We start from the raw sequence: 25,481 nt of genomic DNA on the forward strand, positions 1-25,481 counted from the left end.
ACATGCACACGGGCAGTATGACTGGCGAGTCCCTGAGCGCCCATACACGTGTGTATAGCAGCATTACATGCACAAGGGCAGTATGACTGGCGAGTCCCTGAGCGCCCATACACGTGTGTACAGCAGCATTACATGCACATGGGCAGTATGACTGGCGAGTCCCTGAGCGCCCATACACGTGTGTATAGCAGCGTTACATGCACATGGGCAGTATGACTGGCGAGTCCCTGAGCGCCCATACACGTGTGTGTATAGCAGCGTTACATGTACATGGGCAGTATGACTGGCGAGTCCCTGAGCGCCCATACACGTGTGTATAGCAGCGTTACATGTACATGGGCAGTATGACTGGCGAGTCCCTGAGCGCCCATACACGTGTGTATAGCAGCATTACATGCACATGGGCAGTATGACTGGTGAGTCCCTGAGCACCCATACACGTGTGTATAGCAGCACTACATGCACATGGGCAGTATGACTGGTAAGTCCCTGAGCGCCCATACACCTGTGTATAACAGCATTACATGCACATGGGCAGTATGACTGGTAAGTCCCTGAGCGCCCATACACGTGTGTATAGCAGCATTACATGCACATGGGCAGTATGACTGGAGAGTCCCTGAGCACCCATACACGTGTGTATAGCAGCGTTACCTGCACATGGGCAGTATGACTGGCGAGTCCCTGAGCGCCCATACACGTGTGTATAGCAGCGTTACATGCACATGGGCAGTATGACTGGCGAGTCCCTGAGCGCCCATACACGTGTGTATAGCAGCGTTACATGCACATGGGCAGTATGACTGGCGAGTCCCTGAGCGCCCATACATGTGTGTATAGCAGCATTACATGCACATGGGCAGTATGACTGGCGAGTCCCTGAGCGCCCATACACGTGTGTATAGCAGCGTTACATGCACATGGGCAGTATGACTGGCGAGTCCCTGAGCGCCCATACACGTGTGTATAGCAGCGTTACATGCACATGGGCAGTATGACTGGCGAGTCCCTGAGCGCCCATACACGTGTGTATAGCAGCGTTACATGCACATGGGCAGTATGACTGGCGAGTCCCTGAGCGCCCATACACGTGTGTATAGCAGCGTTACATGCACATGGGCAGTATGACTGGTGAGTCCCTGAGCACCCATACACGTGTGTATAGCAGCGTTACATGCACATGGGTAGTATGACTGGTGAGTCCCTGAGCGTCCATACACGTGTGTATAGCAGCATAACATGCACATGGGCAGTATGACTGGTGAGTCCCTGAGCGCCCATACACGTGTGTATAGCAGCGTTAAATGTACATGGGCAGTATGACTGGTGAGTCCCTGAGCGCCCATACACGTGTGTATAGCAGCGTTACATGTACATGGGCAGTATGACTGGTGAGTCCCTGAGCGCCCATACACGTGTGTACAGCAGCATTACATGCACATGGGCCGTATGACTGGTGAGTCCCTGAGCGCCCATACACGTGTGTATAGCAGCATTACATGCACATGGGCAGTATGACCGGCGAGTCCCTGAGCGCCCATACACGTGTGTGTAGCAGCATTACATGCACATGGGCAGTCCCTGAGCTCCCATACACGTGTGTATAGCACCATTACATGCACATGGGCAGTATGACTGGCGAGTCCCTGAGCGCCCATACACGTGTGTATAGCAGCATTACATGCACATGGGCAGTATGACTGGCGAGTCCCTGAGCTCCCATACACGTGTGTATAGCAGCATTACATGCACACGGGCAGTATGACTGGCGAGTCCCTGAGCGCCCATACACGTGTGTATAGCAGCATTACATGCACACGGGCAGTATGACTGGCGAGTCCCTGAGCGCCCATACACGTGTGTATAGCAGCATTACATGCACAAGGGCAGTATGACTGGCGAGTCCCTGAGCGCCCATACACGTGTGTACAGCAGCATTACATGCACATGGGCAGTATGACTGGCGAGTCCCTGAGCGCCCATACACGTGTGTATAGCAGCGTTACATGCACATGGGCAGTATGACTGGCGAGTCCCTGAGCGCCCATACACGTGTGTGTATAGCAGCGTTACATGTACATGGGCAGTATGACTGGCGAGTCCCTGAGCGCCCATACACGTGTGTATAGCAGCGTTACATGTACATGGGCAGTATGACTGGTGAGTCCCTGAGCGCCCATACACGTGTGTATAGCAGCATTACATGCACATGGGCAGTATGACTGGTGAGTCCCTGAGCACCCATACACGTGTGTATAGCAGCACTACATGCACATGGGCAGTATGACTGGTAAGTCCCTGAGCGCCCATACACCTGTGTATAACAGCATTACATGCACATGGGCAGTATGACTGGTGAGTCCCTGAGCGCCCATACACGTGTGTATAGCAGCATTACATGCACATGGGCAGTATGACTGGAGAGTCCCTGAGCGCCCATACACGTGTGTATAGCAGCGTTACCTGCACATGGGCAGTATGACTGGCGAGTCCCTGAGCGCCCATACACGTGTGTATAGCAGCGTTACATGCACATGGGCAGTATGACTGGCGAGTCCCTGAGCGCCCATACACGTGTGTATAGCAGCGTTACATGCACATGGGCAGTATGACTGGCGAGTCCCTGAGCGCCCATACACGTGTGTATAGCAGCGTTACATGCACATGGGCAGTATGACTGGCGAGTCCCTGAGCGCCCATACACGTGTGTATAGCAGCGTTACATGCACATGGGCAGTATGACTGGCGAGTCCCTGAGCGCCCATACACGTGTGTATAGCAGCGTTACATGCACATGGGCAGTATGACTGGCGAGTCCCTGAGCGCCCATACACGTGTGTATAGCAGCGTTACATGCACATGGGCAGTATGACTGGCGAGTCCCTGAGCGCCCATACACGTGTGTATAGCAGCATTACATGCACATGGGCAGTATGACTGGTGAGTCCCTGAGCACCCATACACATGTGTATAGCAGCGTTACATGCACATGGGTAGTATGACTGGTGAGTCCCTGAGCGTCCATACACGTGTGTATAGCAGCATAACATGCACATGGGCAGTATGACTGGTGAGTCCCTGAGCGCCCATACACGTGTGTATAACAGCGTTAAATGTACATGGGCAGTATGACTGGTGAGTCCCTGAGCGCCCATACACGTGTGTATAGCAGCGTTACATGTACATGGGCAGTATGACTGGTGAGTCCCTGAGCGCCCATACACGTGTGTACAGCAGCATTACATGCACATGGGCAGTATGACTGGCGAGTCCCTGAGCGCCCATACACGTGTGTATAACAGCATTACATGCACATGGGCAGTATGACTGGCGAGTCCCTGAGCGCCCATACACGTGTATATACCAGCATTACATGCACATGGGCAGTATGACTGGTGAGTCCCTGAGCGCCCATACACGTGTGTATAGCAGCATTACATGCACATGGGCAGTATGACTGGTGAGTCCCTGGGCGCCCATACACGTGTGTATAGCAGCATTACATGCACGTGGGCAGTATGACTGGTGAGTCCCTGAGCGCCCATACACGTGTGTATAACAGCATTACATGCACATGGGCAGTATGACCGGTGAGTCCCTGAGCGCCCATACACGTGTGTATAGCAGCGTTACATGTACATGGGCAGTATGACTGGTGAGTCCCTGAGCGCCCATACACGTGTGTATAGCAGCATTACATGCACATGGGCAGTATGACTGGTGAGTCCCTGAGCGCCCATACACGTGTGTATAGCAGCGTTACATGTACATGGGCAGTATGACTGGTGAGTCCCTGAGCGCCCATACACGTGTGTATAGCAGCATTACATGCACATGGGCAGTATGACTGGTGAGTCCCTGAGCTCCCATACACGTGTGTATAGCAGCGTTACATGCACATGGGTAGTATGACTGGTGAGTCCCTGAGCGTCCATACACGTGTGTATAGCAGCATAACATGCACATGGGCAGTATGACTGGTGAGTCCCTGAGCGCCCATACACGTGTGTATAACAGCGTTAAATGTACATGGGCAGTATGACTGGTGAGTCCCTGAGCGCCCATACACGTGTGTATAGCAGCGTTACATGTACATGGGCAGTATGACTGGTATGTCCCTGAGCGCCCATACACGTGTGTATAGCAGCGTTACATGCACATGGGTAGTATGACTGGTGAGTCCCTGAGCGTCCATACACGTGTGTATAGCAGCATAACATGCACATGGGCAGTATGACTGGTGAGTCCCTGAGCGCCCATACACATGTGTATAACAGCGTTAAATGTACATGGGCAGTATGACTGGTGAGTCCCTGAGCGCCCATACACGTGTGTATAGCAGTATTACATGCACATGGGCAGTATGACTGGGGAGTCCCTGAGCGCCCATACACGTGTGTATAACAGCATTACATGCACATGGGCAGTATGACTGGTGAGTCCCTGAGCGCCCATACACGTGTGTATAGCAGCGTTACATGTACATGGGCAGTATGACTGGTGAGTCCCTGAGCGCCCATACACGTGTGTGTAGCAGCATTACATGCACATGGGCAGTATGACTGGTGAGTCCCTGAGCGCCCATACACGTGTGTATAGCAGCATTACATGCACATGGGCAGTATGACTGGTGAGTCCCTGAGCGCCCATACACGTGTGTATAGCAGCATTACATGTACATGGGCAGTATGACTGGCGAGTCTCTGAGCGCCCATACACGTGTGTATAGCAGCATTACATGCACATGGGCAGTATGACTGGCAAATCCCTGAGCGCCCATACACGTGTGTATAGCAGCATTACATGCACATGGGCAGTATGACTGGCGAGTCCATGAGTGCCCATACACGTGTGTATAGCAGCATTACATGTACATGGGCAGTATGACTGGCGAGTCCCTGAGCGCCCATACACGTGTGTATAGCAGCATTACATGCACATGGGCAGTATGACTGGTGAGTCCCTGAGCGCCCATACACGTGTGTGTAGCAGCATTACATGCACATGGGCAGTATGACTGGTGAGTCCCTGAGCGCCCATACACGTGTGTATAGCAGCATTACATGCACATGGGCAGTATGACTGGTGAGTCCCTGAGCGCCCATACACGTGTGTATAGCAGCATTACATGTACATGGGCAGTATGACTGGCGAGTCTCTGAGCGCCCATACACGTGTGTATAGCAGCATTACATGCACATGGGCAGTATGACTGGCAAATCCCTGAGCGCCCATACACGTGTGTATAGCAGCATTACAAGGGGCTCTACACGTGCATTAGCCTGGGGTACCTGGAATCAGGCCCTGATTAACATTCCCAGAGGTACAGTAGTCATGTGTGATGCGCAGTGTGTAATACTATACAAAGACCTGTTTATGTATCTGGTATCTCCCTACATTTGCATCTTCCATCTGCATACCTCCCAACTTTTGACCTGAAGAAATAGGGACACTCCGAAAAGGGGGGGGGGGGGTATGCAAATGAGGGCGCGGCTTATGCTAATTAGCCGCGGCCTCATTTTCATACGAGAATAGACGCTGTGGGGGGTCTCCCAACTGCCACCCCCCGCAGCGGGACAATGCCTGCCGTGGGTGGGACAGCGGGACAGGCGCCGAAAATCGGGACTGTCCCTCTAAAATCGTGACAGTTGGGAGGTATGCATCTGTGCTGAGGGTTACCATAAAAACCTAAAGGGAAGTGTTGCAGATGTTTTGCTATATACTGTAGATTTCTTGGTTTTATTGGGGGGGGGGGGGGGGGGGATAATAGAGGTTAACCCTTTTCTTGTGCTATTCGAAGGCTGCTCAAGTATGCACATAGGGATTACACCAACGTGTCTCACATTAGGATTATAGCAGCAACCACTAGGTGGCACATCTGCATAGGTGATCTAGCACTTCGTTTACATGTAAGTGTTGTAATAATGTGGTACAAAGGGCCTAATTTAGGTTGGCTTGCAAAAGCAAATTCTCTCTCTAATGGGCAAAACCATGTGTAATGCAGGTGGGGCAGATGTAACAGGTGCAGAGTGTTACATTTGGGTGGGGTTTGTACTACAAAATGATATCTATAGTGCAGTGTAAAAATAAAGCAGCCTGTATTTACCCTGCACAGAAACAAAAGAACACCCAAATCTAACACTCTGCACGTTACATCTGCCCCACCTGCAGTGCACATGGTTTTGTCCATTAAAGAAGGAGTTTGCTTTTACACCCCAACCTGAGTCACTGCCAGACCAATACTCATCATATCCATACTGTTCTCTGTCCTGGTCGTTGTTAGCTATGCCAAGGTAAAGATATGTACAGTAGCGTACACACTGCCCCCTAGAGGAGAAATCATTAGGAAAATAGAAGATTATTTTATTTTTTTATTTGGGGGGGGGTAATTTATCATCTGTTGTTGTAATAAACAAATAATCCTTCCTCCGCTGCCAGACTCATTAACCACCAGTAATCCTGCTCTGTGTATGGGGTAGGATAAGAAGCAAGAACAGGAAAAAGGTTTCGGGAAGAACCACTCCAGTGGGATTGGGGGACAGTTCGGCATTCCCAACAGGAAGTGCTAGCAACGAGGTGGCCTCATAGAAGACAGCGAGGAGACTTTCACATACCTCCCAACTTCTGTCCTGATGAAGCCGCGCGAGCGTCCGAAAAGGGGGCGGGGCGTATGCAAATGAGGACGCGGCTTATGCTAATTAACCACAACCTCATTTTCATACGAGAATAGACGCTGTGCGCATGCGCACAGCGTCTATTCTACTAGATTGGGGGGTCTCCCAACTGCCACCCACCGCAGCGGGACAATGCCTGCCGCGGGTGGGACAGCGGGACAGGACCCGAAAATCGGGACTGTCCCGCTGTAATCGTGACAGTTGGGAGGTATGCTTTCAGCTTCATTGTTCATTTATCACAGGGCTGGCCAACCTGCAGCTCCCAGCTGTTGAGAAACTACACATCCCAGCATGCCCTGCCAGTTGTAGCATTCCCTAATAGCAAAACTGTGGCAGGGTATGCTGGGACTTGTACTTTCAGAACAGCTGGTGGCCCAGGCCTGAATTATCACAACGATGAAATGAGGTTGGAGGTCGGCAGAGAAGGGGCTTTCAGCTAAAACATTAATCAAATTGCAAAGACAGATAATGAAACTGAGCATTTACCCCGCCCCCTTCACGTATGATGTACGAGAGCAGCGTCATACCAGGAACACGCTTATATGCCGGGAGAGAGAAGAGAGGCTTGTTCACCACCAACATTTCCTGCTTCAGGTGGTCTGTAAATCTCTGACCTGACCGTTATGGGGTCACATGTAACATGCATTAATAGTTGTGAGACAATTGCAGGAAAAGGACATGCAATGTGCCAGTTATCATGCAATCCATCACAGCGGATTCAGTATTGAATCCCGGCGGTCGGGATCCCGGCGTTCAGAATCCCGACGCCGGAATCCCGACAGCCGAAATGCCGACAAGGGGGGGACGTGGATCGCCCCCCCCCCCCCCCTTGCGGGCTCGCTGCGCTCGCCACGCAGCGGGCCCGGTGCCCCGCTACGCTCGGCACACTAATTTATTCTCCCTCCAGGGGTGTCATGGAGAATGTGTCGGCATTTCGGCGGTCGGGATTCTGAACGCCGGGATCCCGACCGCCGGGATTGTAACTGCATCCCATCACAGCAATGTATGTGAATCGCATGAAGACAGGCCATATTGTACTAGCGGACGGGGGCCTTGACACATTCCTGTATGGCTGCTGAGATACACTTCAAACACTGCAACTTCTGCTCTGTATGTGGAACCAAAATCCAGCTCCGCTGCCATAAAATCAAACAAACCTTGCAATAGTGTGCCCATAGGTGGGAGACCGTACGGGAAGGGGTATTACCGCTACATTAAGACCTAAACCACCGGACTTACAAGACATAGTACAACGCTTTTCAAATCAGTGATTAAGGGATGAAGGATTAATCTATTGGGATTTAAACACAATTTAGTCACTTGTGACTCCTAAGCATTTTTATGGTTCATCTAACACACACACACACACACACACACACACTGCCCAATTCAAAGCTGCAGACAATGCTCACATAATTAAGCGATTTGCAACCGTACATGCAGTAAAACATTGGAGGATACGTACCAAGGCGAAAAGGCATTCTTACGGCAAAGAGTTGGGCATTGGCTACTAGGGCACACAAAACAGGGCTGTTTATTGGGCAAGCAGGGGAGGCCTTAGTCAGGTGAGGATACCATGTTTAAATTATATCAAGTACATTGTGACTTCTTTCCCCTCCTATGGGCTTCCCTTCAGCATCCACACTGTAACTGATGCAAAACAAGTTACCTTGAGAACAAATTTAACTAAGGGAAAAGAAAGAAGGAAGACCGTTCTAGCACTGCAATCTGTTTGTCGGCCAAGAGCTGCTGCAGAGAGAGAGTTGTGTGGGCTGGCGCGTTATCCTGGTGGAGGATGAAGCCATTTTTACACAATTCCGGCCCTTTCTTCTGATTCTTTCTGGCATTTTTGTAGTATAGTTGATGCCCTTTTGCACCATCTGTTCCGCAGCCTGTGCAAGAAGGCTAACACTTGCTAACCCGTTTTAGTATAGGCGGAGGTCAGCGTCGCTCCCACTCCCTTTTAACTCACTCAGTTTGGTTTAATTTTTAAAATTAGTATCTCATTATTTAATTAATAACCCTCCTTTCCCCCCTCCTTCAAACACGTCTGGTCTCCCCAATTCTCAAAAAAACAAATCTGGACCCCAACTCTCCATCCAACTACAGGCCCATCTCCCTCCTCCCTTTTGCCTCCAAGCTCCTAGAATGTCTGGCCTATAATCGTCTCCTAAGCCAACTTCCTGCTAACTCCATTCTAGACCCCCTCCAATCCGGGTTCCGCCCTTTAACTGCCCTGACCAAAGTCACCAACGATCTACTATCGGCTAAATCCAAAGGCCTCTTCTCTATCCTCATCCAGCTTGATCTGTCGGCTGCCTTTGACACTGTTGACCACCCTCTCCTGCTCAACACCCTCCGCTCCTTTGGCATCACTGGCACTGTCGTCTCCTGGTTCACCTCATACCTCTCCGATGGCTCCTTCTCTGTCTCCACTCCGAGTCCTTCTCTCCTACTACCCCGCAGCCAGTCGGTGTTCCCCAAGGGTCAGTCCTTGGCCCTCTCCTCTTCTCCCTCTACACCACCTCTCTGGGCACCCTCATCAGCTCCTATGGTTTCCATTACCACCTTTATGCTGATGATACCCTAATCTATCTCTCCTCCCCCGACCTATCCCCATCACTCCTGTCCAAGGTCTCTGAATGCCTCACGGACATCCCGTCTCACAATGTTACACTAACTGCATTTACAATAATAGATGTCAGGAGAACGCCTCCTAGTAACAAATAATCTATTCACAATGGCAGATGGGGAGAGGTAGATCTAGCCTCATTGATGCTGTAACTGGCTCCAGTTCTGAGAAACTTTGTAGCCCCGGATCAGTGAGGGTCACTGTGACCTAGTTCCTGCAGCAGAGTGATCAGAGTGACAGCTGGGGAGATGTACTAATGGTCCCCATACATTAGGCTGATGCTACCTATCACATGCAACTCCCGGGGAGACAGGAGCCGAGCAGCAAAAAAAAAAAAAACCCATACAAATGAATGGGCAGCCACTGATTGGCTGAGAGCTCTGCCCAATCATTTGTATGGGGGTCTTTTTTTTATTTGCCTGCCTGCCTCTGCACCGGCTTGCGCCATCCCCCTGTCGGCTCCCAGCATTCCCTCGCCCGGCTCCGGGCTGCACATAAAATTTATCTTATATGCAGCCCGTCCGACTCCGGACCGCGCATTGGATGTCATACACATGAGATTTAGGACGATTTCAAGGCCCTACCCATTGGATCGGGTGAAATCAGGCCCAAATCGCACAGTGTATGGGGGCCTTCCTTAGGTCTTGGGTCCAAATGTAATTGGGTGCGACAATAAGAAAGTGAGAATTTTTGGGAGCGTTTTCCCATTTTCTTTTAAAGCGGCAATGAAGTTCGTGTAAATGATTGCCGCTTTAAAAATATGGGGAAAAACTCTCACTTTGATTCTCACACCCCATTACATTTGGCTCGAAAAATGTCAGTTAGGAGGTGATGGGTTGGTCGTTTCTCACTCTTCAAAGGTTAGTACATCTGCCCCGCTCTCCACAAGTGTGTAACACACAACACTGAATGACCAAAGAAAAGACACAATACACAGTTTGAACATTTGTTTAATTTGATACTTGCTGACATTTATATTTACAATGATTAAGAGGGAGGCAAACCAGAAAAAGTGCAAACGTCTGCCCCTAGAAGAGGGGGAGAAGTCCTGGGACTCTCCCCAGGGTCTGTGCCTCGTCTTACCACAGATTACATGTAATGTCCCACTGACCAGGGAGGGAGAAGCACTTTCTGACGCCAGATTCCGTGGCCCAGGGTCAAAGGCTGCACCCAGAGCCACCAAACGCTGCTGTTCCTGTGTGGTCTGACTTTTTATTCTATTTTTTCTTAAAATGCATTAAAGCCGGCAGGCATCTCCGCAACATCAGCAGAGGAGTAAAAACCACATGCAGTGCCCGCATCAAAGCCACAAAGGAGCAAAATAACACTGGCACCCCTCGCTTACAGTGCCAAAGGGGGACAAAAATACTTCTTAAAATATCATTCATCAGGGAGCAGTAAAATCTCCTTATAATGGGGAGGATATATCAAACTAAGCGTTCTGCGTTTCTCTGATCTGCCCATAGGAACCCATCTGGTTCTTGATCTAGAACTTGCTTCATTGGGGTTTTTTCTGGACTGTACTCAAAATAGAGCAGCCAGGGGGATCACTGAGCCTGGCACACATGCACCTTTGTGGTTAAAATTGGCTTAAATGAGGGGAAAAAGTTGGAAAATGGAGCAGGTGTGATATGCCATGTATCTGCCATTCAGGAACCAACACTCAATATGTATGTACAAGTTTCAGGAATCGCACTACCGAAAAAAAAAACAGGAAGGCATGATGTAAAAAGACACAACAGAACGGATCGCACATCCGGAGAGGCTCATAGGATGGGACTGGTTATCAGACAGTCAAAATCTAGTGGCACCACCTAGAGGCCACCGGCGCGCAAACACTTGAATTCCCCCCAATGAGATGAGGGGCAGTGTTCGCCTTTTAGGATATAAGATGTGGATTTTGGCAAGGTGTAGAGAATTACGGCTTCAGGTTTACTTATTAGAAGAATGGATTGTGTCCACACACTAGATGATATATTAAGCGATACGCAGAATAACGACTGTTAACAACGATAATCTCCGCCTTATCCTCTAGTGTGTACTGACTACAGTATGTGGTTAACAAAGTTGTGGCGTCTGTACACGCTGGATGACAGAGGATATCGCTAGCGAGAGACTTGCTGCAGAATGGTCCCCACTAACCCTCCTCCCTCCGCGCGTGTGTATGCACCCCGACGGTTCTGGGTGCTGGGTACCCATAGTCTAATGCAGGGGTTCTCAAACTCGGTCCTCAGGACCCCGCACAGTTGCTGTTTTCCAAGTCACCCGGCAGGTGCACAGATTACTCACTGACACGTTTTAAAAAAAGGTCCACAGGAGTAGCTAATTATTCCACTATTCTGTGAGGAGACTTGGAAAACGTGTGGGGTCCTGAGGACCGAGTTTGAGAAACTGTGCTCTACTGTGTATCCAGCTTAAGGTTTAGGTCACATACTGTGGCATTCAAAGGGTAACACTAAGCACAGCTTTCAATTGAAAAAAAAAACAATCTATTTTCCTTTGCTGGTCAGTTACCAGGGACGGTCTATAAATGTGTCTTCTATTTGTAATTTGTTCATGATCTAATCCATCTCACCCGTCAAGCAAACAATGTGCCAATTGCTGACTTCACATATTTGTGCAACCCCTTAAAATGACAATCTAGACACAGACACTATCTCCACCAGACACTTGTGGCACCTATAAAAAGAGGGCCATTTTCAGCTCCCCCTCACCTGCAGGAAAGGCACCTTTGCTTGGACTGAATTCCTGGGTAGCTCTGGCTGAACATACGACCCCACTGGATGAGACACGTACACGTGAAGAAGCAGCAATGTGCTATTGTAACAGTAATGTAATGAGTCTGTGGTCGGAGAGGAAGTAAAGGGTTAAAGAGAGCAAGCCGGAAAGTGGAGCGGGTACTTTACAAATCAGTGTAAGCTCAATGTACAACATTCACACGGTATAGTCATATCCCCACCCCATCATACATATCCAGGATATACAAGGATCCCAACATCTGTACAGCGAAGGGCATCACAAGCTGCAATTTATAGAAAACTGCAGATTTTTCAGTGGCCAAAGTCTGTGCAAGCTGACCAGATAAGAGTATACACTGGTCGCCCACACACAGAGGTGTCCGTTGCTGGAGTAACTAGAATGCAGACTACCCATTAATTAGGTACTAGTGCTGTGACAGACGCGTTTCGCTTCCTTGTGAATGGACAGACAGCCCATGGGGTGCGTAGACCAGTTTATTAGACTGTGGGTTTTCTTAAAAGTAGAGGAGACCTAAAACTTACAACAGTATGGGACAGAGCGAGGAACCGGCTACAGAGAAATGTCTGGGCGTTGCGTTATGTGAATGGTGAAACGCGTTAGTCTCTAACGATTGTAAAACAGGAGGTATGAAGATGGTAAAGTATACATTACCAAGTATAGAACATTGTATAGATCTGTGGGGAAGAAGGTGAAAAGGGCAGTTTTGTGTTGGATTATTGCCAGTCCTGGCTACTTATGTGAAGTAAAGAGGTTACGTCATACTCTCTCTCTCTACCCAACACCCCCGATCCATCCTTCAATCTAAAGTAATGGATTACTAACAATACAACAACATATTAGTGCTGGGAGCTACTGGTGGGGAATGGGCGATGACCGGAGAGGTCATGCCAGAGTCCGATTTGCCCATGGAGCGCTCCGATTTTTTCGACAGCTCCTTCTGTTGTGCTAGATAACTGCAGTAGGAGTAATACTATTATCTCTTATTATAGCAAAACCCGTTCTAGTTACCAGGACAGTAACGGGAATACTGACAATTCATCAAGGGCCAGAGCAGTACAAAGCATTCTGCTGCGGACACACAGGGAACTCAGGACATAAGAGGAGGGGCTCTAGAAAAGTGGAAGGTAACTGCATACTCCCGGTGCGGTGTTGCAACAGAAGAGCAGACCAGACAGACGATCACCGATCCCTCTCAGTGCAGACTGAACGCCCCTTTCTAGTGGAAATACTTCGGCCCAGGCTGTGGCAGATACTGACATGCTTGTGTTTGGCATAAGAAAAGATATGGCACATTGCGGGTACAGTGCGGAACGTGAAACATGACTGTACTATTACATTACTCACGTAGGAGAAGGCAGGCATATTTTGGCAAAAGGAAAAATATAAAACAAAGGTTCTAACCCTATTGGCAAAAGTATAAGAATTCATCCAAACGGCGCTACATTGTGTGACATCACATGTTCCTGACCAATGACAAGCCAGCCACAGGTCAGCCACCCCCCCTGTAGCAGGGAGTCGGGAAGTCTAGAATCAGGTGTTAATATCGGACAGGCCCGAGGACCACGGATGTAGATGTAACAGTACTGGTAAATGCGTGTAAAACCTCTCTACCCACCGCTAATGAGCACTTAGCCTCACACTTACTAATGCTTTCAATATTTAATGGATCCTAATGAGAAATGAGGGATAAATTGGCATATAAAAAACAACACAACAACAACAACATAATTTGCTTTTCACAATCCCCCGTCATGGTCTGCACCTACTCCCTGAAACGCTCGAACATCAACGCCAAAACCATTTCCATTAAATCATTTTATTTCTATTGCATAGACTGTCGGATGGTGGGCTCCACTACGAGCTACTTGGCAACTGAAAGCCACAGCAGCTGCAGTAAATCTCTATTACAGAGGGAAGCCAATTGCATACGACTGATCTAAAAGGACTGTAAACAGAAATTAACTCCCACAGCAGCTTCAATACCAAACGGCAAGCTGGCCAATCAAATTTCACATACTTAGCGGCTTACAATCCTGTAAGATAAAACGGCACCACCTAACGAATCACAGATAAGATTGGACAGGAACCGTGAGGACAGGCGGTAAAAGCTGTAACCCAGATCTATGAGCTCACGGGCTAGACCTGGGGTAGCCAACCCTAGTCCCCGAGAGCTACCAACAGTGCATGTTTTGCAGGTCTCTTCACAGAATCACAAGTGAGCTAATTAGCTCCATCTGTGTAGCTTTTAAAACGTGTCAGTGATTAATGAGTGCAGCAGCTAGGTTGTCTGGAAAATGTGAACTGTTGGTAGCTCTCGAGGGCTAGGGTTGGCTAACACTGGGCTAGAGGATGCTGGACATGACCGAATATGTCCAGACTGACCACCCTACAAGGTAATTATAATTATCAATAGGACCTATGGTTGATTTAAACATCATTACACGCATGAACAAAGACCAAGTAGTGTTAAACACTGCCTGTATTAACAGGTCATGTAGGACACCAGTCACCCAGACATTTGCCTGGTCACAATGGACACTAGTCACCCTGCAGCAGTGACTACCTGCCCAATAGCCAAGTTGAAAATGGTCACCAGCTACGTATCCTTGTCACAATGGATACCAGTCATCCAGCCTAGACAACATAAGAACGGAAATTAATCTGCAGCACATTGCATCATATCAATACAGACTTGAAAAAGAATAAAAAACTTTTCCCCGAACAAGCAACATAACTGTGCCAGGCTTGCCTCTAACCTGCCCAACTTACCAACCGTACAAACACCAGGAAAGCCACTGGCCAACAAACATATACCGCCACAACTGCATCGCTCCATAAGGAAGTCTTACGGGTTCTCCTCCAAAGCAAAGCGACAGTTCGCTGTAACTCAGAGACCAATATGGATTTGGTGTCATAATTCATAACTCGACTTCAGCAAGCCCAACAGGACAACCGGAGGATACATTTACCACAGGTATATCCATATACACACAAAGAATTTGGTACAGTCATACAGTCACGTTCTGTTGTTTGATATGTTGTCCGTGTTATACGAGTACATTCCCGACCACTGCTTATTTGGGGGGGGGGGGGGGATAATTTGGTTAGATGTGGAAGAGTTCTCTCATCCGGATCGTGTCACTTCCATTGGACAATTAAATACGGATACACGTAAAACCACAGACAGACTGACAAGATTGAATCGATTCCACTGTAAGCATTAAACCTCCACGCGGATATAACAGAGCATATCATGGTCAACAATACAGTGATTCACCCCGACTGTAAACAATATAGAAAAAAAATAAAAAAATAAAGAAGAAAAACACATTTATATAATAAGTTAAAGACGATATCATGACCCGGGCTGTTACAGATCAGTGTGACGTGTTGTGTGGGGGTGGGGGGGGGGGGGGGGGGGGGGGGGGGGGGGGGGGGTGGTGCATGGAATCTGGACGCACACAGAAGCCATTTTGTTTTGTCATCACATGATATAATGGGCATAAAAAAAGAAACAAACAACACAGTAACAAGCTTTCGTCAACTGTGATCACTACCAGATACTGTTGGCAACTGATTAGAACCGTGGTGGCAATAGAGATTACAATGACCAAAAAAAAGGTAAGGAGACAATAAAAACAAAAAGTACACCAAAATCAGCAAAGAAACAGCTCCAACAAGCAATTGATATTTTTTACGTAATAATAATAATAAAAAAAAAAATCTAAATGGCTATGATTCCTCTATTAGCAAAAACACATAATGCAGTTTCAAGAAACTTGTGTGTGAGTGTAAAATATATATATATAGAATATATATATATATATTCCACATCCTTGTTCTAGATATATACATGAACACGACATGAATGCAGTTTGTACAGTGTGTGGGACTTGCATTAGACCATGGCACGGTAAGGGCCTTGCATTTTGAGGAACTGAATAATAAAGGAAGGTCCCCCGGCTACAATCTGCGGTGGGAGATGGCTGAGAGGACAGTTCTCAATGCTCATAATGGACAATTTGCTGCACAGAGCCAGCTCGAAGGGCAGGCCGTGTAAATTGGGGTTATCATTCAGATACAGCTCCTCCAGGTTCTCCAGTGTACCTGTAAGAGGAGGAGACATGAGGCGTTAGGGGGGCGGGAACCTGGGACACTGTAGAGACACCTCAGCCACCAATCACTCACCTATTTCCTCTGGTAGGTGTGTCAGGAGGTTCTCCCCTAGACCCAGGTGTGTTAGGTTCGTCAGGTGGCCGATTCCTCTGGGCAAGGTCGTCAGCTGGTTATTAGTCAGCACCAGTTTCTGAGGGGGGAAGACAACTTCTATGTAACTCAAGTTTTAACAAAATAACAAAAAATAAAAGCAAAAATATGCTGGAGTCAATTTGTTAATATTATTATAATTAAAGTATATATAAGGTGTGCCTAAAAGAAAAAGACTAGGATTGTATGTAAAGAATAATTTAATTAAAGAATATTTAATTACAGTAACATTACATACAACACATAATTGCCATTGCACTGATCCCAGCACGTAGGAAGGGGGTGGGTGGCTTCAGTGTAGAAACTCCAGGGTTGCTGATGGATCCAGTGTTCCACGGTTGTTGTGGATTATAGGCCCCATACATTTGGCCCCAACTTCCCCTGAGCTCCCCCGGCAGATCTTGATAAGATTTGGCACTTGATGTGCCATTTTTTACATGTGATAAATCAGATTCGATTTATCACAGGTCCCGGGGGGAGTTGCAGGCGGGGAAGCGGCAGGGTCAGTGGTAGCGACAGGCGGGGTAGCGGCAGAAGAGCAGGGTCCAAGGTAGCGGCAAACTGTGGGAGAATAGAAAAAAACCCTATTCAGAAGACTGGGCAGCCGCTGATTGACCGAGCTCTCAGCAAATCAGCGGCCGCCCAGCCTTTTGAATAGGATTTTTTCTGTTCTGCCACCCACTGCTACTCCAGACCCTGCTCTCCGGTCCCCACCTGCAGCTCCCCCGGACCCTGCTCGCCACACCGGGGCCCAGCTCCCCTGGACCTCGCTCCCTGCCGCACGGGATCGCGCATTGGATCGGAGGTCATACACTATGCAATTTGGGCTATTTCACATGATTTCTCGGCCTGATCCTCCAGAATTGGGTGAAATCGGGCCCAAATCGCGTAGTGTAGGGGGGCCTTATGTGATGCACGGTTCCCTTGATTATTGACAGCACAGCTGCAGTCTCACATGTGGTGATTCGAAGATTCAGTCGAATGAGATCCTCCACAACCGAAATCGTGGCAGGGTTGGTGACTACGTGGACCTGCCCGGGCCGTGGCATGTCCTTGAAGCTTACGCGTTCCGCCTCATAACGCATACATACAGGAAAAAGCCATTTAATTGAATTATCAAAAATGAAAAGGAAATTTTTATTTCCTGTATTAAGACTTGACTGCGTCAATTATATCTGGTCAGTTCTGCCTAGACACTGGCGAAAACCATATCCCCAGAAAGACCTCTACAGCAATTCAATCAGAACAGGTATGGCTCACATCATTGCAAAACGCGTGAATACAAGTATCTCTGTCACTAAGTTACCATTAGCCATGAAACACAGCAGGTTACACTACAAGACACTGCCTCATCCATACCAGGGTGTGGAAAGTTAGAAGGAGAATTAAAAGTTCTTCTCTCTTAAACGGGACAGCTCTTTTGGGATTTGTAATATCCTTATAATTGTCCGGTTATCTTAATAACCCTAAAATAAAACTCACAGCAACTACCATACAAACAGCATAACCTGAAGAGGATTTGCGTTGCCCGGCAATACCTGCAGGTCTTTCAGGTAAGCAATCTCGTTCGGCAGGGATTCCAACTTGTTTTCTTCCAGATCCAACTCCCGCAATTTGCGCAGATTACCGATACCGTGAGGAAGCTTCTTTAAGAGATTGTTTGACAAAATTAAGACCTAAAACAAGATAAAAAACAGGGATTTAATACGATGGTTCGGTGTCAATCATGTAGCCACGGACTAGAACAAACGCTCATCTCGTTGGGAAACCAAACAAACGCGTTGCTCTAATAGTTACCTCGATGGACACTAAACCAGACACGTCCTCTGGGATTTTCGTCAACTGATTGGTGGCTAGATTCAATTCTACCATACTGGTCCATGTGCCGAAATCCAGCGGTAGAGAAGTCAGCTGATTGTCCTAATACAGGGTGATAAAGACGTTGAATATACAGTGACCGCACAACAGCCGCCACGCAGTGTTTATCGCTAGAGTAAGGAGACAGGACAGCGACTTAAGGGGTCGTCAATTGCAGTGAGGATTCCCAAACAAACTAACGCACGTCCGGCTTTATTAAAAAGAAAACAGCTGACGCAGAACAATACCAGTTGAAGGCGCAGCAAGCAGTTCACATGATCCCTGGATCTAGGAGGGCATAATGGCAGTGACCCACCACTGAGACCAACCATGGGATACGGGGGCAGACAAAGGTCCCCTACAGCAGGCATGGGAACAATGTGTATCCAGCTGCTTCTGCCATTGGAACACACCAATGAAACAAACACTTGCAAAAAGGACAATGGATTTGCTGCAGCATCTCTCAGACTCCATTAAACACCACAAAATAAAAAAGTTTAACTGGAGAAGAAATCAAAACGTATCCTCAGCCTGAGTGATTACATCCAAACACAGAACACTGTATTTTGGTTTTGTTGACATTAATAAAACTACTACATTAAGATCTATAGAACTACAATCTGTCACAGTACAAAATGCTCTATCTGGCAGAAACCAGGCAATGGGGCCAATAAAAAAAGAAACTGTAAATTCGGAAAACGCAGTGTTCATTCTAGCTCCCAGCCCCTTTCCAAAGCAGTTCTTCTTTCCTGCCTGGGGTATTGCTCTCTGCTGTGGTGGTTCTAGCACAGTCTAATCTGTAATTAAAGCAGAGATACAGACCAAACTGTGCTAGGAAAGGAAAGTGCAGCAGTGCTATAATGAACACTAGGAAACGTAAAACTAAGGTTCAACTGAGGTATAACCAGGAGAAAATGTTTTGGGGTTAGAAATGTACACACAGTGCAATGCAGGATGGACGAAAGGGCCATGCAACGGATAAGGGTGTATAAAATTCCAGCAATGTTATGCTTCTTTATAAACCACAGCGCGCACACCCCCACCCCGTAACAGAACACAATTACGGTACAAGCTAGGGATGGTTAGAACCGGACTCACCTTCATATTCAGCTTGCTTAGAACTTTAGCTCTGGAGAAAATGCCAAACGGGATTTTATTAATACGATTATGCTCCATGTTGAGAGAGTAGATGGTGGAGAACTGGGAGGGTCCGCCCACAGGGTAAGACTGGAAACAGTTCCTGGCCAGGGTCAAACTGGTCACTTTAACTAGGCTGGACAGGAGCCCCTAAGGAAAGGAACACACAGGGGTAAGACGTTGTGGTTACCTTAAAGGTGATCTCTGTCCTCAGAGACTGCTACTGTCATGGGTCTTGCACTGCCGAGGGTTGTTAACGATTCCCGGTCATCTGAACATGTATCAAATTTGACTACATCCTTAGCGCTTACATGTTCAAAGGGGATCGGGGTGACGCCGCTCAGTGATATCGTTGTTTTAGCGCTATATCGTTCGCACAGGAATTCAAGCAATATCAGAGTGTGTACCTGGCTTAACACGTTCCTGTTACATACTGTATACCGAATCTGCTAGCAGGAACCTTATTCGGATGCAACAGATATTTCAGCAGCTGATTATAGTAGTTAGAGGTGAAGGAGGAAGGAAAGAACGTAACTTGTACACACTAGAGATCAATGGACGTACAATACCGCCCTCGCCTGGCTGCACGGACAGCGATGATCAGCAGAGGGCACCCTAGTACCATGTCGGGACAACATTTCAAACTGTGTCCATGTTGACTGTCGGGTCAAAAAACAGTGAAAACCCCCATATCGACCTTTTGACCTAATGACCCATGTCGACCAACAAACTGTAGACCAAACAATCCCCCCACCATACCGCCCTCGTCTGGCTGCACGGACAGCGATGATCCGCAGAGCGAACCCTGGCACCATGGTAGAGACTAGATTTTGATTACAGGATGTGACGTTCAGTGAGGGCAGAAGTTGTTAGATGCCCTCACAACGTTTTTTATTTTATCTGTAATTCACGTAGGTGTCGGTTAGTTTGTTTTATTTTAGCTGCACTGTACCCTTGCGGGCTCGCTACGCTCGCACGCTTCAGGCACGGTGGTTTGCTTCTCTCGCCACAGATTTATATTCCCCCTCCAGGTATACGTGGACCCAGGGCATGATGGGAAAATTGTCAAAACTGAAGGGGATCTAGACACTACCCGGGCACCATGTCAGGACAACAGCCGTTGGGGAGAGCAGCTATGATGGACTACAAAGGCTGAAGAGGAATTACAGAGGAGGATCTTCTCTCTCATCTGAGGAAAGTTTTATTGGGGGAAAACAAAGAGGAGGATTTCACATCTAACAATACTTTAGGATTTACATGTGGATGTGGATTTAGATATCGGGGCACGCCTGGAGAAGAGAATGCAAGAAGTGGTTCTTTAACATGCAAAATTCACTTCCTAAGTTTTGTGCTACAGTAAAAAACAGATTATCCAAGTGTCAGCAGGTATGGGTCATTGGGTCGAAATGCATTGGGTGGACCACCGAAGGTTGACATGCTTAGGTCGACACATAAAATAAGTCGACATGTCTAAAGGTGGCCATAGCAGCGTGCAATGCGACAGCAGAGTGCAATGCGATGCGCGGTCCCGCAGGCATCACATCGCACAGTACAGAAAGTATGCGCTGCATGGGAAGCCGTGAATAGGTAATTTCCCCATGTGAAATCTGAACCGTCCCCATCAGTACCAATAATGTCATATTATCAGTGTTCTAACATATTGTAAAATGCAGTTTGTACTGGATGAAAGAAAAGAGGATGTACGTTCTTCTGTTCTCGCACGTCCCAGTCACTCAGCGGAGGCGATCCGTCTCCGCTTCAGCTAAAATAAAGTGAAAAACTCATGGCGGCCTTTTAACTGCCGACCTAGCCATTGTCATGCTAATGCTTTTAGTCGACATTCCAACCCAGTCGACATTAGCCACATCGAACCTATTTTATGTGTCGACCTTCTGTGGTCGACCCAATATCTGTCAATCTAACGACCGTATACTGGCATTGAGAGGGGAGAGAACAGAGGGTGGAGGTTTAGAAGGAGGGGCGGTAGGTGGCAGATTGCCTGGAAATTACTCCCACAACTACTGTAGCTTCTTTAGTGCGCTCCTAGCACCTTTCCTTCAGACTACCTGGATCTCCAGCTCCAATCACCAGTGACAGCATTAAGGCAGGAGCAATGTATCACCGCACTGGGGTCATGTAGGAGGTCCTACAGTAAGGAGGACACAAGGACTGAGAACATCAGGTTTGGAAGTCCCGTCACCTCCTGAAGAAGGGAGACATGCAGGAAGTGGAAGGACTAGATGCCACTAACCCACATTTTAAAATAAATTAGATTTCGGAAAAATTGTTAAATCCCCCCCCCCCTCTGCTACCTCCTGTATCACACATGAACTCTTATCGCCAGGTGAGGTCTACCAGGCTTGTTGAACCCTCTAACCCAGACAGGCATTCTGTATCAGCACCGTCTCTGGAAGCCTGCCGTGTGACCCTGGTAGGTTTCCACCCACCGACACCCCCCCTTCCCACGCTGCCTCTCCTGTAAGTGGAATGCGGCAAGGCTCTTGCTTAACCCCATCATCACCGCTGGAAGGTGCATAATGCAAGTGGTGTGCAGACTACCATGGGCATCGCCTCTAACAGGGAAAAGGTTAAGTCCGTAAGGATGCTGAAACCTTTTATCGAGAAGCTCGGGCTTTTTAGTTTGAGAGAGGGGGAGGATCAGACGAGAAAACCTGAGCTTCGGTTTGGTACCAGCAAATCCAGGATTAGGGTGTGTTTACAAGCAAGTTTACAGAAGAGAGAAATGATTGGCAATTGCTGCAATCCTGACTAATTTATGAGGCAATTTGCAGAATGTTTTGCTCACCACGTTGTCAGTAGCTGTGTGTATTCTGGTCTCCGGCGAGAGAGTGTGTAGGGAATAATATGATAGAATCAGTCACACTGAATGCCGGACGGTCACCAGGACCACATAAGACACAGCAGTCAGGCCCTGTGTGGTCATGTCACAATCAGATGGAAGAGACTGGGAATGTAAGGGGGCCGCCATAACCCGGTTCTGCCGCTTCTACCTGTCCAGAAAGTAGGATCCCTGATGTAGCACCTATACATGTCTGGAAGGCAGGTGATCCATGGGTCGACAACTAATGGTTGACACCTGGAAACAGTCGACATACCATAAGCCGGCATTGACAGAAGGTTGACTCAAGCTTAAGGTCAACATGGACATGGCTGAAACTCAAAAGGGCACGTTTTCACTTTGGTGTAGACCAACTTGGTTCATACTTCATACACTAAGACCTGCTTTATGTCGACCATTTGCAGGTGTTTTCTTAGTCATTGTTGAGCATAGTGGTCGCCCTAGACCAGGTCTATCCCTTATACCATAACGGTCTGGAAGACGGTGTACAGTCAGTCTATACTGTACAAGATTCCTATTATTCCCCACGCACATCTAGGTGGTAGCAGGGCTGGTGTGAGGCACCGCTCACCTGCCTTGGGGGGGGGGGGGTTGTTGATGTGGCCGCCGAGTTGGGGGGGGGAGGGGGTTGATGCAGCCACCGAGTCAGACCTGCTGCTCATCTGGCTCCACGGGGGCGGAGCTGCTCCCAAATGCTGCCCTCCAGTGGCCGACGCCCCAGCCAAATGCCTAAAGCTGCCTAGTGGTGGTGCCGGCCCTGGGTGGTAGCGCTAAAGCACTACGTCCTCGCACCTTCTGTTGCGGTCTATGTTACTTCTAGAAGCGCACTCTCCCTACTGTATGGTGCGTTTCCCTCCGCCTCTTACCTCCGGGAGAGTGGATATATTGTTATTCTCCAGATTCAGCTCGTCCAGCTCACAGCATTTCGCCAGGGAGCGGGGTATCGCAGACAGCCTGTTGTACCGTAGTCCCAAGCGATTCAGACTGGAAAGGTTTCCTGCGAGGGGGGGCAGATTACAAACACGGAATTACAGACACGGGTTAGAATGTTCCTTTAGCATAGATAAAGTTTCCAACACAAAACCAGTCCAGATTACAATCTATGGTTCCAACTGCCATTTCTGTCAGCTGACCAAACCAACTGCCATTTCTGTCAGCTGACCAAACCAACTGCCATTTCTGTCAGCTGACCGAACCAACTGCCATTTCTGTCAGCTGACCAAACCAACTGCCATTTCTGTCAGCTGACCAAACCAACTGCCATTTCTGTCAGCTGACCGAACCACTGTACTATGACCAATGCTCTTTAGAAACCAGGGACATAATTACTGCCTGTTACTCCTTTATTACACCACACACACACACACACACACACACACTAGGCATCTTCTGTGCTTCGCAGACACCAATCAGCAAATCACATGTCACCGTACTGAACATCCCCAGAGTAAATAATGACAGGGAATTAGCGGCACAGCTAGCAAAAGGCACACATAAATCTGCACCGTAACAGGTCAACGGCAGAGAACGTCAACTCCGCCTGCCAAACACAACCCTTACCAGCGTTCAGGGTGGTGCATCTGCCCAGAGGTGGCCGGTGGAGACAGACAAGACACTCAGCGCTTATTAAATATGTAACAGGGAAGATGATTTATGGTGAGAGGCGCTCGTTACACGGCCAGTCTGCCTCCAACACGCAGGAAAGCTTTTATTTTATATGACAACAGAATTTGCATGAACACTAAAAACAACAAGATCTGGCAAAGGCGGGTAACGGAGCATCTTAGCCACGCCCACCTCCCGCCGTACCAGCGTTCTCCTATAGCAGGGACACCCGGCTCACCGAATGTGGCCTCCTTGTACACAGTAATTATAGCACGCATACACACAGTCTACAGCTGTGGTGCTTCTAGCACAGTGTGGTCTGTACTTCAGCACTGATACACAGACCAGGTCTGTGCTAGAGAGTGCCACCCCAGTCAGGGAAGAGGAACTGCACGGCTTTTGCAAGATGCAGAGTTCTGAGCTCTGCACTTTACACTGCACCAAGTGACGAGATATTGTGTTCCCGGGTACTTTGTAAGCCAACATCTCTGTACAAAGAACAGCAGCCTAACCCACCACACAGTACCTACTGGTGCGCCGCCAGACACTGCTGGTCCTTTATGCCTCTCGGGGCCCTCTATAGTGCAGACCACTCAAAGGAAATGTAAAATAACTATACTAATAGCTGGAAACACTAAACCGTTGTAATCAGTAGATAAAGTTGCAGGCACGGACTAACACAATACAGTGTTGTGACATTGCTGTGTTATCATGCTAAAACCGCAACTGTGGTGTCACTACAGGTCACAAGAGGAAGCTGGAGATACCGCTACACGTTAATCACACAGATCATGTATAGAACACAGCAGGCGTCCAATCTCCCACCGGGACGTGTCTAATGACCCCCACCCTCCCCTCGCATCAGGGTAATGTTCCTATGTAATACAGACGGCCATTAACGAATCTCAGAACTGGTGATAAGCATGCAGAGAGATTTATACCGTACATTATAGGATAATACACTGGGCTGAAAGAGCAATTCCAGTATGTGTTACTCCCCGATACAGATTATACAAGTGCGCTGCGGTAAAGACCCTCCAGGGAAATACTGAGAGGCCTCCATAAAATGATCTGTTAAATTAGTGTTTTCCATTAATGTGAAAGGAAACCATTGATTACCTGCTTCACAGTCACTTTATCCCAGATAAAGCAGATTCCACATCAGCCTGACACTTACCAGGAACATCCTCAGACTCCAAACATTCCCACACAACCACAGATGTATACATAATATACACACACTAGAACATACATCTGTGCGGACATTGTGTGCAGGCTTCACACACACACTCTAATTATGGGAGTTTAAATGATGGAAGTTGACCAATCATATACAGTTGGAGGCGGAGCCAATAATGAAGAATGCAGTGGAGACAACAGCTGTATTAGGTGGCTGGTAACCAATTCCTGCTCCACAGGGAAACACGGCAACAGCTTTCACTCGCTCACTTACCGCCACTTGAGCATAGCAACATAATTCTATATGAAGTCTGATCAAATTCTGGGTAATGAATTAAATGTGGTTGTGATGAGAATTTGCCTAAAATTGCAAGGAGAAAATGACTCTCTTCCCTGGAATTTAAACAGAAGCAGCCTTTACCGCAATTTTTAGGCCGGTGTTGGATTTTTTTTATATAGACACAAATGTGTTCACCTATAAATCCCCACCCAATGTCGTGTGGTGGGCTTA

At 48.1% G+C, this 25,481-nt stretch overlaps 1 protein-coding gene across 1 annotated transcript in view; it reads right to left on the minus strand.

Annotated features, from left to right (window-relative positions):
* Window positions 1-15,509: 15,509 nt before the first annotated feature.
* SHOC2 (SHOC2 leucine rich repeat scaffold protein) overlaps window positions 15,510-25,481 on the minus strand; it is a 37,170-nt gene continuing 27,198 nt past the window's right edge. Inside the window, exons 4-9 of the mRNA XM_083149836.1 lie at window positions 23,053-23,183; window positions 19,288-19,476; window positions 18,130-18,252; window positions 17,871-18,008; window positions 16,255-16,372; window positions 15,510-16,173 (exon numbers count right to left, since the gene is read on the minus strand). Of these exons, the coding sequence (XP_083005962.1) occupies window positions 15,965-16,173; window positions 16,255-16,372; window positions 17,871-18,008; window positions 18,130-18,252; window positions 19,288-19,476; window positions 23,053-23,183 (908 nt within the window). The 3' untranslated portion in view covers window positions 15,510-15,964. The remainder of the gene's footprint in view (window positions 16,174-16,254; window positions 16,373-17,870; window positions 18,009-18,129; window positions 18,253-19,287; window positions 19,477-23,052; window positions 23,184-25,481) is intronic.

This window comes from Crinia signifera, chromosome 6 (assembly GCF_055691185.1).
Source record: "Crinia signifera chromosome 6, ASM5569118v1, whole genome shotgun sequence".
NCBI classification, from domain to species: Eukaryota; Metazoa; Chordata; class Amphibia; order Anura; family Myobatrachidae; genus Crinia; species Crinia signifera.